We start from the raw sequence: 17,768 nt of genomic DNA, 5'->3' as shown, positions 1-17,768 counted from the left end.
TAACAGATAGCTCAATCTTATATTTTAAAAATCATTTTAAAATATCATTTTTACTTAAATTTATTTTTAAAAGGAAATTAACCATATGCTTCTATATACCAAACAATATAATAAAGTGTACACTGAGAAAACTTATTCCCAATTGTAATCCTTTCCATATTATTTTTTCACATATTTTAACATACACAAAGATTTTAAATCCTATACCCTCCCCTCCCACCCAGATTCAACAACTGAACTATTCTGCCATATTTCTTAACCTAGCTCTTTTCTTCAGAAAAAGAAATCTGCAGACATCATGACACTATCTTGTACTATATACTTCATCATGTAAAAGCATGACCATTTAAAATCCAGTTAAAAAAAAAACAGCTCTTCCCTGGTGTCTTTACTGATCATGCCAGGCAGAAGTGCAATTAGCACTTACTGCATACCTCAGTTATAAACTGAATTCTTTTGGGGACTTGAGGGAGACACACAAAATTTAAGGCAGGAAAAATAAAAAATATAGGCCTTTTTAAAAAAATTCAAATCTAAACTGAAATGCATTTATTAAGTTCCTTGGGGGTTAGGCTTCTGATTACTACCCACTGAGCAGAAGACCATCAATGAGATTATAATCATTGCTTTTTGTGATCAACTATGTAATACCTGAGCTACAGGAACAGTGGAGATATAAAGAAAGCTTTCTAAACTTTTGACTTGAAGTTAGATTAAGGGCTACTTGTAAAAGTAGGCAAGCCACAGGTTGCCCACCACTTACACTGTGGTCCTCAGTACAGTTCCTTAGATATATATAGATATCATGTACCCACTCAGAGTCTTATACATAGTGGGTTCTTAATTAATCTTTACTGAATGACAGGATACCACAGGATGTTAGGTGAGCAAGGCTTCTCTCCATTTCTTGATGTTTTTCTATGTTGAAATAATTAATTACTATTAACTTCTGAGGTGGGGTGACATATTTGATTAGTATGTCATGGGAAAATATATTGGGGACGTTTAACTCAACTCCATCCATTTTCCTCTTGGGCTTGAGCCTGTCTCACAAAGCATGCATTCTTTGCCCCAGTCAAGATTTATCTGTCAGTATCCTTTGGACCCATTTAAAAAAAAAAACTTATCTGGACTAGGATCTAATTCTGGGATGCTTTTGAAACTACTTGGCTCTGTCCTCTAACAGGTTTTATCAATATTTAAAGGTGACATTTTAGCCTCCATCTGCCTATATATTTACAAACGGATGCCATTTATTGAGGACCTCAACAGAAAACAATAAACATCAATCTCTTTTCTATTTAACAACTCTTTCCCTCATTCTTTTTTTCATCAGTACAACTGATTAGCAGAATTATCAGAGGAAAGGTACCAAGGAAAAACCTAACAGTCTTTATTTTTAGACAGAGTCTTGCTCTGTTGCCCAGCCTAGAGTACAGTGGCATCATCATAGCTCACAGCAACCTCAACCTCATGGGCTCAAGCAATCCTCCCTACCTCAGCCTCCCAAGTAGCTGGCATTACAGGTGCATACCACCACACTTGGCTAATTTTTCTATGTTTTTTCTATGTTTTGTAGAGACGGGGCTTCACTGTGTTGCTCAGGCTGGTCTCAAACCCCTTGCCTCAAGTGATCCTCCTGCCTCAGCCTCCCTAAAGTTCTAAGATTACAGGCATGAGCCACCATGCCATGCCAATCTCAGTGTCTTTATGCCACTCTTCTTACTATTCAGAAAGGCTCAAACATCATGTACATGGCAGGTGGTCAAATTTGTTGAATAAGCTAACTGGGATATTTTAAGGCATCAACATTCAAATGGCTTGTTCTAAGACCTCAACTAAAAATATCTCAAGAAGTGTAGTAATTGTTCTGAAATCTGTTTTTATGCCAGAAATATACTTAACAAAATATGATCCTTTGGACTGTCCACTAAATTGAAGAAAATGAAGCTGTAATTGTTGTCTATATCAAATGAGATACTTTTGTGTCTAAAATGCAAATGTCAACTCAAAGCTGTAATTTTCTTGTCTTTTTTTGTTTTATTATTATTGTTGTTATTATTATTATTACTATTTTGGAGGGGGGTAGAGATGGGGTCTCGCTATTGTCCAATCTGGTCTTTTTTTTTTTCAATCTGGTCTTGAACTCCTGGCATAAAGTGATCCTCCTACCTTGGCCTCTCAAAGGGCTAGGATTATAGGCATTAGCCACTGAGCTTCGCCTCTAATTTTTCTGGCCTTAAACTAACAATATTGCAAATAAAAAATTTCATCCTTTGTATTTCTCTACAAAACACTGAATTCCAATTATTTGGGGATTTTTTTTCATGGCCCTCAGCTATTGCAACCAGTGAAAGAAAAGCTTTACCATATACCAAAACCAGAAGCAGATTATTCATTTCTACCTCAGAACTTTGTGTGAACACTGTAATTCAATGTGAAATTTTAAAGTAAGTGCAGAGAGACTTAAAACTCTACCCAAAAAATGTAAGAATCTGTACTTAAGTAAAACATTCAATGCTAATTATTAATTTTTACCATTCAAGTAAGTATAAATAAAATGACCAGGTATATATACACAAGTGAAATTTGCAAAATTTCAACCCATAGTCAATTTCAACTCTCTCACAATTAGATCCTTGTCCAATATAATCAATAAAGTTCTAAGACTTACCTTCCTCTGTTTCTACTGGCTGTTGAGACAGAATTTTAAGAAGAATTGGGTTTTTCCACACCCCTTCCTTGGTAACATGAACCAATATTTGTAGGTTATTATTCCCAAATTCCAATAATGCATCATGTGACTCCTAAAACAAAAACAGCATTCCAGAAAACAAGCTAATAATATAAGAAAGTTTTGCCTTTTCAATACATCTGAGCATCTATGAATTGAAAGTACTTGGATTTCCTAAAAATAAATAAGCAATAAAAGACTATCCTCAAAGCTTTTATGAAATTCTGTTGCCGCTTTTTTACAAAACCAGGATGTTGCATCTCCTCTTATGTTTTCCTGGATAGAGCTTAAGCCCATCCTCCGAAGTGAGGTACCACAAGAATGGAAGAATAGGCACTACATGTACTCACCATCAAATTGGTACTGACTGATCAACACTAAGGTGCTTACATAGTAGTAATATTCTTTGGGGTTGGAGGTGGGTAAATTCACAACTAATGGACCCAGTGAACGTTGTAAGAGGGGAAAGGGCACGCCTCAAATCATGGTTTGGATATGGCAAAGTCATAACATGTAACCAAAATGTTTGTACCCCTATAACATCCTGAAATTTAAAAAAAGACAAACAAAAAAACCCAGGATGTTTTCACTAAATTAAAGAGTATCTTTAAAATGTTTTCCCAAATTCTCCTCTAGTAAAATTATCACTACAGTTTAATTTAGGTCCTTGCATTACTTTGAGATATTTGAAGTCTCCTACTATTGATATGGGTTATATTACTCGCACTCTTTGAAGACCTGACAGCCCTGGTAGTAGCTGATTTAATTATTTTAAAGCCATTGGTGCAGCTTTCTTTTAAAGAATTCTGCAATATTCACATAAGCAGCCTATTCTTTCCAACAGAAATATTACTTACTGACACCAATTATATAATTGTTCAAATTCTTTCAACAAATTACTATTTAAATGAGGTGGCCGTATATAAAATATCATGAAAAATCTAGGTTATTAGCTACCATTCTATCTTATCAGCAAACAAACAAAAAGTAATTGCTAATAGTTTGTTTGTTAAAGATCTTCCATACAAGAGATGAAGGAAAAGAGGCCAGAAATTTAATTCTATATAAATGATTAAGTATGTGTCTCGCTGTCCTCTATTACTAGTGAGGATCACTAATTATAGTGAGGTTGTTCCCATGCTTTAAAATTTTTACCTCCTTTCCCTTATTTCAAACTGCCAAAATTCTCTAGGAGCATAAGCTTCTATTTATAGCAACATTCCTTTGGAAAATATAAGCCAAATATATTCACAGACCTAAGAATATAGTTTTATATATTCACTCAGGTAACATAAGATATAAAATTTCCCCCCGCTTAAATTTCATGTTAAAATAAGACAGGCTTTTACTACACACACACCCAAATATGTTGAGTTATTTTCTGCTGAGAAAGGACTTAAGATATGAACTGATACAGAAAGTGATGTTTAAAATTAATAGTTTACTAACAGCAATATTTAACTAATGCTGCAATTTTCCTTTAATAGGTTGGCCTGTGTCCTCAGGCTTCTTTCTATTTAACTTAGGATGACAGGTATTTATTTTGGAGTGAAGAAAAAGATTCCACGTGAAATTTTGTCATAATTTGCTGTATCTGTTACCATGATACATAGCAACTGGAAAAAAAAAGCCACAATTTGAGTTTTTAAAAAAAGCCTTCTACTTTCTCATTTATCAAAGTTCAAAATATACCTTAATGCTGCTGAGACTTCATGTTAAGTAAAAAAAAAAAACCAAAAAAATACACTATAAATATAGTCTTTAAAAACCATAATGGCATTTAAAAAATAATTTTAAAACTTAGATTTCTTTCTTTTTAAGGTGAAAACATCCTAGCTCACATCTTGAAATCTACAATACGGAAATACCAGCACAAGATGCTTACTCTCACACCATTTACAATAAATACCAAAGCAATTTGGTTAATTAATGGTACAACCACAAAATAGAATTCTAGGCAATCATCAAAAAGGGAAATCTATATATGGAATCCTAGACATATGTCCATGATAATTATTTAGTAAAAAAACAAGTTTGCAGAAAATAAGCTCTCATTTTCTATTAAAAAATCTATGTCATTGTGGGGGGAGGGGGGGAATGGGCATTTATTGAAACCTTAAAATCTGTACCCCCATAATATGCCGGGGGAAAAAAAAATCTATGTCAGGCCGGGCGCAGTGACTCATACCTATAATCCTAGCACTCTAGGAGGCCAAGGAGGGCGGATTGTTTGAGCTCAGGAGACCAAGATCAGCCTGAGCGAGAGCGAGACCCCATCTCTACTGGGAAAAAAAAGAAAGAAAGAAATTAGCTGGACAACTAAAAATATATAGAAAAAATTAGCTGGGCATGGTGGCTCATGCCTGAAGTCCCAGCTACTCGGGAGGCCAAGGCAGAAGGATTGCTTGAGCCCAGGAATTTGAGGTTGCTGTGAGCTAGGATGACGCCACGGCACTCTAGTCCGGACAAAAGAGTGAGACTCTGTCCAAAAAAAAAAAAAAAATAAAATCTATTTCAGAGTGTATATTTTTATATCCATAGGAAAAAAGTCTGGAGGGGTTACACAGCTGTAAACAGGGACTAAGAACTATTTTGTGCTCTGACATGCTCTGACAAAAACTATTCTCGTAACCAAAAGTATCCTTAATACCATCTCCTGCCTTGTCCATTTATCACATAAAACAGGAAAAATTCAGGGTTTTATCTTTCAGATTCCAACAGGGACCATGTCTTACACCTACCTGCACACCTACTAGATTTATTTTACTGAACACATATTCAAAAATATACCCTACATGTCTGACAAGCCCTGAAAATTTACACAAATGGAAAAAAGGACAATTATTTTTTTTCAAGCAAACAATGTAAAAAAAAGAATGAAGAAATATAAGAGCGTATTCTCTCTAATGAGGATATAGGATGAGTATTCCTCATCCAAAAATGTGAAATCCAAAATGCTCCAAAATCCAAAACTTTCTGAGCGCCGACATGATGTTCAAACAAAATACTCATTGGAGCATTTCAGATTTTTGGATTATGGATGTTGAACTGGTAAGTATAATGCAAATATTGCAAAATCAGAAAAAACCCTAAATCTAAAACATCCCCAAGCATTTCAGATAACAGATACTCAACCTTTATTAATAAAAAATAATAGTAACAGCCCTAATAAGAATAAGTAGTAGATTTGTTTTTCCAGAATGCCATATGCCAGGACAAAACTACCGGCAAGCTTCAAAAGATATAGTGACAAAAATCAATGTGCTATGCATGAAGGATTATTTTAGTAGCTGTATAGATATGTGAGAAATTAGGACTGCATTACAAGGATAAAATAGGCCAAAACATGACAAAGAATCCTTTTCTCTCACAAAGCAAAAACATTAACATTATATCATTTCATTTGGAGTTATGTATTCCAGACTAAAGAAACTTCCAGATAATGAGATCTGATGCATGCAAATTTGTACCTATGTGAAACAGGTCTAAATTACTAAAGAGCCTGTATCCTCGAGCAAGCAGTTAACAAAGTAAGGTTAGTTTGGAGCATTTTGGATTTCACATTTTTGGATGAGGAATACTCATCCTATATCCTCGTTAGAGAGAATACGCTCTTATATTTCTTCATTCTTTTTTTTTACATTGTAAAAAAGTAAGGTCTGGGTTTGAATCTTACTTAACAAAGTAAGGTCTGGGTTTGAATCTGTGTGTAACTTTGGAAAAGCTAATTAATCTCTCTATGACTATCTTCCTATCTGTAAATGGAGATTCAAATAATCCCCACATTATAAAGTTTATAATTTGATTAAAAGATATAAAATATGTCCTAGCACTCTGGGAGGCCGAGGCGGGCGGATTGCTCAAGGTCAGGAGTTCAAAACCAGCCTGAGCAAGACCCCGTCTCTACCATAAAAATAGAAAGAAATTAATTGGCCAACTAATATATATATATATATATAAAAATCAGCCGGGCATGGTGGCTTGTGCCTGTAGTCCCAGCTACTCGGGAGGCTGAGGCAGGAGGATCGCTTGAGCCCAGGAGTTTGAGGTTGCTGTGAGCTAGGCTGACGCCACGGCACTCACTCTAGCCTGGGCAACAAAGTGAGACTCTGTCTCAAAAAAAAAAAAAAAAAAAAAAAAAAGATATAAAATATGTAAAACATAGTATAAAGCAGTGCCTAGCATATAATTAGTGATCAATAAATGAATGAGTGCTATTATTTATGTCTTTTTTTCACAATAAACTAGTTATTTAAGTAGTTTGAAGTAGTTTTCCCATCGCTATCAATAACAAGCAAATTTGTCTCCTGTTGTTGGCACTGTGTTTGTTTTTTCTCCTATCCTACTCTTTCTCCCTAACTTGCTACTTTCTGATCTGCTCACCTACTAAGAAAGGTGACAATCAAGCCAATGTGAGAGCCCAAGTATTTAATAATTCTCCCGTAAGTAAAATGCATAGATAGAATCTATGATGACTACTTTCAGAGACTTACAATACTTGGCACAATTCCTGAAGTGTTAAGGGGAGAAAAGATAAATCTTAGATGTAATAAAATATGATTTTTTATATATTGATATAAAGTGTACTATGAATGATCCAAATACTGCTACTTTGTAACCATGTATGATTTTAAATTTGACAGCTTTATTCTGTCTAAACTTTATTTTTGAACAATGAAAACTTTTTTGTTGATTTCTAAACTATGTAAAGTCAAACAAAACCAAAGGAAACCAAACACATTTTTAACACACCCCCTCCCTTGTGGAATAACACATGTGGAATGCCTTTTTCTCATTTTATGAACTTAATACCAACATATAATGAGCTTGTTTCTGTCCTAAGCTTCCAATTTTAGTTTGCTGGGAGTAATTAGGTATTTTGGATATAGATAACGTTTTTGAGTTAAAATCAACTCACCTGTAGAGACTGAAGGAATGGTACCCAGACTTCACATGGCAGTTCACTTTCAGACACTGAAAGCAGTAATTCAAAACAACTCCTACAATATAAATAAGTACATTAAGGTGGTTATAGTAATAATTAAGTACACTATGACAGCAATATTGAATATACATTTTACATTTGTTTAGACTATTTTAAATTATTTTACTCTTCAAAATTTTCTTCAAGGTTGTTACATTGGCTTTTCAACTTTAAAAAAGAGAAAAAAAGAAAGACCACAGGGTTTATATTTACATTGTTGCTTTAATACATTTAGTAAGAATATAAGCCTTTCAGAAATCAGAAAACTACAGGCAGTTTTATTTAATTTATTTGGGTGGGAGGAGATACTCATACAGGAACAATTCTAATTGCAGGAGACAAAAACAGGAGCTCGTACTATTGCCAGTTCAGTAGGAGAGAGAAATATATGTAACTCTCACCTGTATAGGTCTCTGACACTTGCAGAGGAAGCAGAAAGATTGGCTTTACCTCTAACAAACCAAGCAAAAAAAAGGATTTCTTCTTTCTACCCTAACCATTACTCAAGATCAACCCAAAACACCAATCAAGCAATATCTCTCTAAAATCTTGCAGAATATTACTTTACCCCTTAGGGATTGGCATAGGCAATACAGAAAGTAGGGCTTGGTAAAAAGGAATAATGGCATTATAAAAGTAGGAATGCTGTGTCCCATGATAGTATGGTATTAGAAGTTTTGGCCTTTGGAGAATAGCAAGGAAAACAGGTAAGGCCAGAGTGAGAGGAAAAAAAACCCTGAAACATCTAGACTAGAAGTTATCCCACTAAATAATCTGTACGCTGAACAAGGTGATACCCAGCTAAAACTGAATAGCTGTTGTATTCTTTCAATTTGCACATGAAAATTACATTAAATGTGTAACTTTGTCTGCTACTAGGCAGCCAAATATTAAAATAGAAGCTAAATGATCGTGGACTTTTAGGGTGGAAATTTTATGCTGTACCCTAGTATTTTCTGCTAGTAAAATTATTCTTGGTTCAAATAATATAATCAAATTGTAGAATATCATATTGTTTTCCCCAAAGTGTTCCTCAAAGACTAATACAGTTTTCAGGTACTGTCATTTAAATCGATCTATACCTAGGAGACAGAAATGTATCATTCTCAGATTCCAAGCCTGAGTAGGAAAAGAGACTCTAGAGGCAAGTTAAAGATTATGTTGCTTGGCTAGAGCTTCACTTGAACTGTATCTCCTGGGAACCTGAGTATGAAGATTCAAAGCAAAGGAAATGTCATTCAAAGGCATGACTCTAACAGTGCTTTGAAGAATAAATGTGAGCCACCGTAAAGAGAAGTCTGGCAAACACTGTGACCAACAGTACTCAATTTTAAGAGTGACTTAAGTTCTTAAACTTACAGTACTAATCTGCCAAGCACTAAGAGGACATCTTCACATTCAGTAGTTAAATATGGACGTGCACTGGCAAAGCTTTGGATGGCAAGTCGATATACCTCCAGAAGATACACAATATGTTCTGATGCATTCTTGTTGCTTGCATATTGCAATAAGGTCTAAAAAATAAAATTAAAAATTTAATTATTTACAAATAAAAATAATGAAACAGATTGTCTTTGTTCTCAAATGTACTAGCCCTCCCTTTTTTTCTAACAGATGCATACATCTTTTATTTGCCTTTTTAGGCTCTGCGTTGTTTAAAGGATTCTATTTTCATCACTTACTGAATTGTTTCTGCTGAGTTAAAGAAAAGGCAGAATTGTTCTTTTGACATGAGAATAAATCTTAGAGCCATAAAATGCCTATAGCTGTTCTCACTATAGGTCTGGGGTTACCATCTCTGAAATTTAATAATGAGTTTTGTTAATACATTAAATTGAGCACTCACCATGTGTCAAGCACTGATTATATAAGAATATGATCCCTGTCTTCTACAAGAGACTTATTCCTGAATATGGCCTCTGCTCTACAGCTTCATAAAATCCATTTTCTCTAGACATATGAAATTGATAAGGATTCCACATATTAATTTATGCTAACCAATTTACAAAATGTTAATGTTTTATTGTAAAAAAAAGTTTATTTTAAAAATTAACATATAGGCCAAATATTTATTTCCTTACAATGTGGAATAGTCATATTACCACCCAGGGACCCCATTTCCCAGACTGCAGCACCTGAGAAGTTATCTGATAAGTATGGAATCTAAACCAAAAGTAAATGGAACTGGGATAAAGCCTGATAAATGATGTGTGTCCTATCACTAAGAATTTGTTCAAATGATGGTAGAAAGCTGGTTTTTATTCTCCCTCGACAGTGCTGAAAAATCACTGCCAAATTCTTGTCTGGGACACTCTTTTTCTAGGTTCCATGGACTTGTTCTCTCTCTGGTTAGTATACTTCTTTTTTCTGACAAAAAAATTGATGTGGTTTTGGCTATGCTTAATTGATATATTTAGTTAAGACTTGAATTATGTGTTGTAGCCTAACACAGGCAGGATACAACCATTTGTTTCCTCTAGAATACACATTCTGACTGGACAAGGGAGTTCCCAATAGGCTTTTGGTTGGAGCTGCTTCAATAGGCCTTACTTCCACAGGGTAGCTTTATCTTGAGTAAATTACACCTGATATGAATTCATTACCCAGAGAATAATCTCTTCAAAGATTCCTAACTTTCCTATCTTCTCTTTGACTTTTCTGCCTAAAGAACTACAGATAGTTACGTTGGCACTGTAGCATTTCACTGGATTTTCTGAAGCCTTAGTTTCCATATTAATAGTTCCTAGTGTTAGCATGGTCTCTCTCTTTTTTTTTTTTTTTAGCATAGTCTTATTTTTTTTAAAAAGCCTTACAATGAAATGTATGATAAACTATTATGCCATATATAGTAAAAGCTCTCTTTATTAAGATATGGGATTATCTGATCTTTGCATACCTGAATCATCATAGCCAGTTATGCTATTTTTTGTATACCTATTCAAGTATCTTGCTACTTGGTCATAGTCACTTTAGATAAGTGGGCTTCTGTCATTTCAGAAGAGCATCATGTCACCATTTAATCAAATCCCAAATTTTAATAAAATAAAAAAACAATAAGAGAGGATCATAAAATTGATCCCAAAACAATCCTGTTTCCCAGCTAAATGAGTAGAGACAAGGAATGCAGAATATGAGCTTATCTGCTATGTAAATAAGATTTCATTTAATGTCCCTTCAGGAATTTATTAAAATTTATGTTACAAAGAAATTCTGGTTTAGGTCAGCAAATTACTTACTGTCTGCATCAGCTAATCTAACAATCAAAGGAGTTTTAAAATTTATATTCGGTACCAGATTTAATGTTATGTTTTATCAATCTTTACAGGCCTACCACTCCTCTACCCACTTTCACCCCCACAAGACATTCTCAGTTCTCACTAAATGTTTGCTGAATATATTCAGCATTTTTTTCACTTGACAAATATTTATTGATAGCCTATTACACATACTAGCACTAGATGCTGGGAGAAAAAGGCATGAGGCCTATCCTCATGGATCTTTTAGAATGAGTCGATACACATGACAGCTGAAACTACACATGCAAATTAACCAACTGCAAACTAAAGTAAGCAAAGAGAAGGACAGAGTGCACACAGATGAGGTAGATCTTTCCACAATCCACCTGTCCTCTTTCCACAAGTAATTTCAAAGATTCAATATGTCGTGGAATTATTTATAGTTTGTCGTATACTGATTTATACTTTTTTATATTCCTAAATCCCTACCCCTCGTATGTTAGTTCAAATTAAATAGTGAGGTCTCAACATACTTTGAGCATACTCTGGGCATTTAAAGAAATCACTGAAACGATCTTCTTCACTATCATCTTTTTTTTAAAATGCAAGATTAGGCTGGATGAATTATAGCCATTCAAAGAGTATTTCAAGTACCTCATGTAAACAAAATTCCACCAGAAGTATTAAAGAAAAAACTGAGGTCTCTTCAGGAATTCAAATTTAAAAGACACCAACAAAAATAAAAAAGAGGCAATAAATGGTAAGTATGACCATCCCCCTCCAAGTTCATTCTACAGAGACCAAATAGCCTCCTTCCTTTGTTTCAGTAAACTCATTTATACCTCAAACATCTACTATGTGGTAGTACTGTGCTGGGAAACTAGGGATGGAGACTCTATTCCTGCCCTTAAAGAGCTACATACATGTAAAAAATTAGCCTGGTTAGGCACAATGTTTGACTATTCTAAACATTCTTACCAGGGTGCTCTCATTCACCAAGGCAGATTACCCTTGAATCACTCTCTCAAATACTTGCTGTCTACCTCAACTGCCCATTATACATTTCCATCTGGACATCCTATTCAAATCTCAAACTCCACATGTCCAAAACCAAGCATCTTCCCCAGCAAATATGCTCTTTCTCCTATGTCCCATCTGTCTCCTTTCAGGAGCCAAGGCTAAAAAACTATCATTGAAATCACCACACCAAAGTTTATTGATACTACCTTAGGAATATCTTTGTTTCCTGTCCCTATGCTTTACCTCTATAGCCACTGATCTAAACCAGGCCCCCAACATCCCTCAATTGGACTGCTACAATGGTTTACTTCTCTAGGCTAAATACCTTCCAGTTCTGTATCTATGTTATAATCACAACCTATTTGTAATTAAAAAAAAAAAAAAACAACCTAATCATAGGAAAAAGATGACTAGAATAAACTAAATGCTAATATGGTTAGCATTGGGGTAGTAACAGGATTATGAACCACTTTTTGTCATCTTTTTACTTTTTTAAACTTCTTAAATTTTCTTTAGTGAGCATTGCTACATTTACAAAGGGAAAAAATTCCCCCCTCACTTTCAATTCTATCTACATTCCTCACTACATGGTTTCAAAGAGCTTAGCAGCAGCATCCTAGCTATTCTTTGAAACTGTCAAAGAGGAGAATTTCTTTCAGGATGGTCATGTTTTAGGTAAGGGATACATTCCAATTTAAAACCCACACAGTTCAGGACTAACTTTTCTAATGAAATAATCATAGTTACATTTACTGAGCACATAGTATGGGTTAGGCATTTCCCTAAGAGCTGTTTACATACCACCATCTTATTTAATACTCATAACCCTAAGAGCTAGGTATTTATTATCAACCCATTTTAAAAAATAAGGAAAAAGAGAGATAAGTTATTTTCCCAATGTCATCCAGTAGGTAAGTGTTAGATTCAGGACTTGAAGTAGAGCCACCTGGCTCCTAAGTCCACACTTAATCACTATGCCTTGTCTCTTCAGAATGCACAAGTCTACAACTATTTTAAATGTGCTTTTAAATTCTGTTTTCCACCACCTAAGCATTAGCTTTGTTACCAAAATATTTTGCAGCAAGTAGTATCATGGTCATTATTTGCCTTTCTTCCTAAGAATTTACAGTATCTAATTTCCATTCTAAAATGACTTCTTCTGGGGAAAGTTTTCCAGCAATGGCACTGACATCCAGTACTTTAGAATGCTGATGGTTCGTGCAAAACTGACAAAAGATAGCTAGTGCTTATTTATTTTTGTTATTTATTTATTTAGAGATAGGGTCTCACTCTGTTATCTGGGCTAGAGCACAATGGCATGATCGCAGTTCAACTACAATCTCAAACTCCTGGGCTCAAGCAGTCCTTCTGCCTCAGCCTCCAGAGTAGCTAGGACTACAGGTGCCTGTCACTACACCCAGCTAATTTTTCTAATTTTTGTAGAGATGGGGTTTCACTCTTGCTCAGGCTAGTCTCGAACTCTTGGCCTCAAGCAATTCTCCCGACTTGGCCTCCCAAAGTGCTAGGATTACAGGCACGAGCCACTGCACCAAGGTTGACCTGATGTTTATTTTTAAAGCTTATTTATGTCCTATGGCAACAGAAGTTAGGTGATTTTTTAATGGAGAAGAGTTTTCGTTATTTCAAATTTTGCACAGAAAGAAGCCTTATTTTGATTTATATTTCTCAACACATGAAATTCCCAGAATTAAAAATTTGATTATAAATTGTGATATAAAACTATTAAATGTGACTGCACTACAAAGGGTAGACCTCCAGGAGGGGGCAGCACTTCAGCTGGGTCTCTGAAGTATATGGGTCAAGTTTTAAAATGTAAGGTGAGGGGGACAGAAGGACTCCAAAGAGAGAACAACTTGAACAAAGTCAGAAAAGACAAACAGGCAACTAAATGACTGGAACAGATGGGGGCAAATGGTGAAGAAACTTAAATGTCAGTAATGAGGAAGCACCGGAGGTTTCCCATCAAGAGACTAAGCTGAGTATGAGATGAAATGGGAAGAGAGCAGCTGGCTGCTTATACTGAGAAAGTGGCTAAAGTAAATTAAAACCTCCAAGTCTTCTAATATGCTGCCACTATGCCACTAGCCTCACTTTCTATATTGGTTAAGTTGATTTTTTTAAAACCAGAAACATGACTTACTTATTACTCTATCTATACATTTTCATCCATCCTGATTAAATTTCACTGGATTCAGTCCATCATCTCAGCCTACTAAGATTATTTTTAGATACTGATTCTGTCATGAGATTTAACTATGCTTTCTAGCTTCAATTCCTTTTCAATTTTTAAAAATACCATTTGCTGTTTTGTCATAAAAATCATTTATTGTTAAATACCTATGTAAAAATAAAAACTTCAATAACCCATAATACCACCACCTAGAAATAGACTATTGTTAACAGGTAATAATAACTTTCAGAGTTTTTTTTAATGCCTAAATTGAAGCATTTTAATGGAACCATGCTGTATGTCTTTCCATTTATTATAAAGTGTTCTTCAACATCAGTGTTTTTATGGCTGCATAACCTTATATGGATACCACAATTATTACCCAATTCTCTATTTATGGACATTATGGTTTCTAACTTTGCACTCTTACACATAACATTAAGATGAACACCCCTATACTTTCTCCATGTATACATGACAATTTTCTTAGAAAATGCCCTATAAATGGAATTGTTGGGTGCATAATTTTTAAGGCTTTACACGGTGTCAAATTCTGCTCCAGAAAATTTGTTCCAATTTACATTCCTATTATCAGTGTTAAGATATTGACATATTGAGAAACTGTCAAAATTATTAGATATTATAATTTAAATTCAACTTTTCAAAGGTCAGCTTGGTAGAGATATATGATACTTTTTGTTTTTTATCACTGTTGTGGGTTGAATAAAATTTTTATGTGTTCCTTTAATCATATAATCTTAAATTTTAATTACTACAGAGGTATCTATAAAAGAAAATGTAATCTAAAAGAAGGCCAGAAATTAATTTTTGTATATGTAGTCAAATGATTTTCACGATATACAAAAACCAAGACCATTCAGTGGGAAAAGGACAGCCTTTCATTAAATTAGTGTTAGGAAAACCAGATATTCATATGCAAAAGAATGAAGCTGGATCCTTACCTTATACCATATCAAGCCAACTTGAAACGGATCAAAGACCTAAATGTATAGGCTAAAGCTATATAGGCTTTAGGGGAAAACAGGGAAATAAGAAACATAGAAAAAACCAAAAACCCAATTATAAAATAGGCAGAGGACTTAAATAGACATTTCTCCAAAGAAGATACACAAATGGCCAAGAAGCATATGGAAAGATCCAAAACACCACCAATTAGAGAAGTGCAAATCAAAACCACAATGAGATACCACTTCACACCAATTGGGAAGGCTATTATCAAAAAAAAAACCAGAAAATAACAAGTGTTGGCAAGGATGTAGAGAAAATGGAAGCTCTGTGCATTGCTGGTGGAAATGTAAAATGGTGCAACTTCTGGGGAAAATGACATTGTGAGTTTTCAAAAAATTAAACAGAGCCGGGCGTGGTGGCTCACGCCTGTAATCCTAGCACTTTGGGAGGCCGAGGCGGGCGGATTGCTCAAGGTCAGGAGTTCGAAACCAGCCTGAGTGAGACCCCGTCTCTACCAAAAATAGAAATAAATTAATTGACCAACTAAAAATATATATACAAAAAATTAGCCGGGCATGGTGGCGCATGCCTGTAGTCCCAGCTACTCGGGAGGCTGAGGCAGTAGGATCGCTGAGCCCCGGAGATTGAGGTTGCTGTGAGCCAAGCTGACGCCACGGCACTCACTCTAGCCTGGGCAACAAAGTGAGACTCTGTCTCAAAAAAAAAAAAAAAAAAAAAAATTAAACAGAATTACCATATATGATCTGGCAATTCCACTTCAGGAATGTACAAAAGAACTGAAAGCAGGGTTTTGAAGAGATACTTGTACATTCATGTTCATAGCATCATTATTCTCACATACATAGCCAAAAGGTGGAAGCAACCCAAGTGTCTATTGACAGATGAATGGATATACAAAATGTGATATAATATTATTCAGTCTTATAGGGGAAGAAAATCTGACCCATGATATAATATGAACGAACCTCGAGGACATTATGATAAGTGAAACAAGCCAGTTACGACAAGACAAACACTGTATAATTCTACCTATATGAGGTATCTAGAGTAGAAAAAATTCATAGAGACAAATTCTAGTGGTTGCCAGAAGCTGGGAAAAGAAGGGAATGGGGAGTTAGTGTTTAATGGGTACACAACTTTCATATTCAGAAGATGACAAAGTTCTGGAGATGGATGGATGGAGGTGATGGATGCACAACAATGTGAGTGTACATAATTCCACTTAAAAATTGTTAAAATGATAAATTCTATGTTGTGTATACTCTACCACAATAAAAAATATACCTCAAAGAAGAGTTAACTTTTAAATTCTGAGATTATAGATGAAAATTTTCAAGAAATAGAAAAAGGGTGAGTATGTAAAAGGAAGACTAACGGGAGGTAGGAAGACATCCAAACTATCCTTTATTTCTGCTTTAGTGAGTCACTATTACCAAAAGACTGATCAATTAGTACAACACTTCTTAAGCCTTATCACATTGTCTAATAGAGTGAAATAATATATATGCCTTTTGGCTGTAGATTCAAATCTCTATCCCATCATTTACCAGACAACCCCTCTGGGTCTGATATTTTAAAAATCAGTCAACTAAAATTAACTAAGAACACATTTTACACAAGACATTGTTAAATAGCTTTTCTGAAAACTGTGGTAAAATACTTATAATAAGAAATTTACAGGGTCCGGCGCGGTGGCTCACGCCTGTAATCCTAGCACTCTGGGAGGCCGAGGCAGGCAGACTGCTCAAGGTCAGGAGTTTGAAACCAGCCTGAGCAAGAGCGAGACCCTGTCTCTACTATAAATAGAAAGAAAACTAATTGGCCAACTAATATATATAGAAAAAATAGCTGGGCATGGTGGTGCATGCCTGTAGTCCCAGCTACTCGGGAGGCTGAGCATCAGGATTTGCTTGAGCCCAGGAGTATGAGGTTGCTGTGAGCTAGGCTGATGCCATGGCACTCGCTCTAGCCTGGGCAACAAAGTGAGACTCTGTCTCAAAAAAAAAAAAAAAGAAAAGAAATTTACCATCTGCACAATTTTTAAGTGTACAGTTCTCTGGCATTAAGTACATTCACATTTTTATGCTACCATCACCAATATCCATCAACAGAACTCTTGTTTTCTTATAAAACGGAAATTCTGAACCCATTAAAAAATAACTCCCAATGTTCCCCCTCCCTCCAGTCCTTGGCTATCTATATATAATACAGAACTTTCATAATATTATGTTTTCTGTTTGAAAAAGTAACACAAGAGTGTGGTATTGGCATCAGAGTAAACAAATAGATAAACAGAATAGAATCCCAAAATAGACTCATATACACACAGCTAATTTTCAACAAGGCAGACAGATAATTCAGTGGAGAACAGATCGCTATTTTCAAAAATGGTGCTGGAACATTTAGACAATCATTTATATATGTATAAAATCATATATATACATACATATAAATGAATTTTCCATCCATCCCTCATACCATATACAAAAATTAACTCCAAATGGAACACAGACCTAAAAGTAAAACCTACAACTATAAAATCTGTATAGGAGAACACAGCAGAATATCTTTGTGCTCTTGGTTAGGAAGATTTCTTAGACAAAAGATGAAAAA

The 17,768-nt window shown here is 35.0% G+C and overlaps 1 protein-coding gene across 1 annotated transcript in view; it reads right to left on the bottom strand.

Moving 5' to 3' along the window:
* The window catches only part of RLF (RLF zinc finger), an 83,515-nt gene that overhangs the window by 43,273 nt on the left and 22,474 nt on the right, over nucleotides 1-17,768 (bottom strand). Inside the window, exons 2-4 of the mRNA XM_012735762.2 lie at nucleotides 9,078-9,232; nucleotides 7,653-7,734; nucleotides 2,675-2,807 (exon numbers count right to left, since the gene is read on the bottom strand). Of these exons, the coding sequence (XP_012591216.2) occupies nucleotides 2,675-2,807; nucleotides 7,653-7,734; nucleotides 9,078-9,232 (370 nt within the window). The remainder of the gene's footprint in view (nucleotides 1-2,674; nucleotides 2,808-7,652; nucleotides 7,735-9,077; nucleotides 9,233-17,768) is intronic.

Source organism: Microcebus murinus, chromosome 2 (assembly GCF_040939455.1).
Source record: "Microcebus murinus isolate Inina chromosome 2, M.murinus_Inina_mat1.0, whole genome shotgun sequence".
NCBI classification, from domain to species: Eukaryota; Metazoa; Chordata; class Mammalia; order Primates; family Cheirogaleidae; genus Microcebus; species Microcebus murinus.
This window is presented reverse-complemented; position numbering and strand designations above follow the sequence as displayed.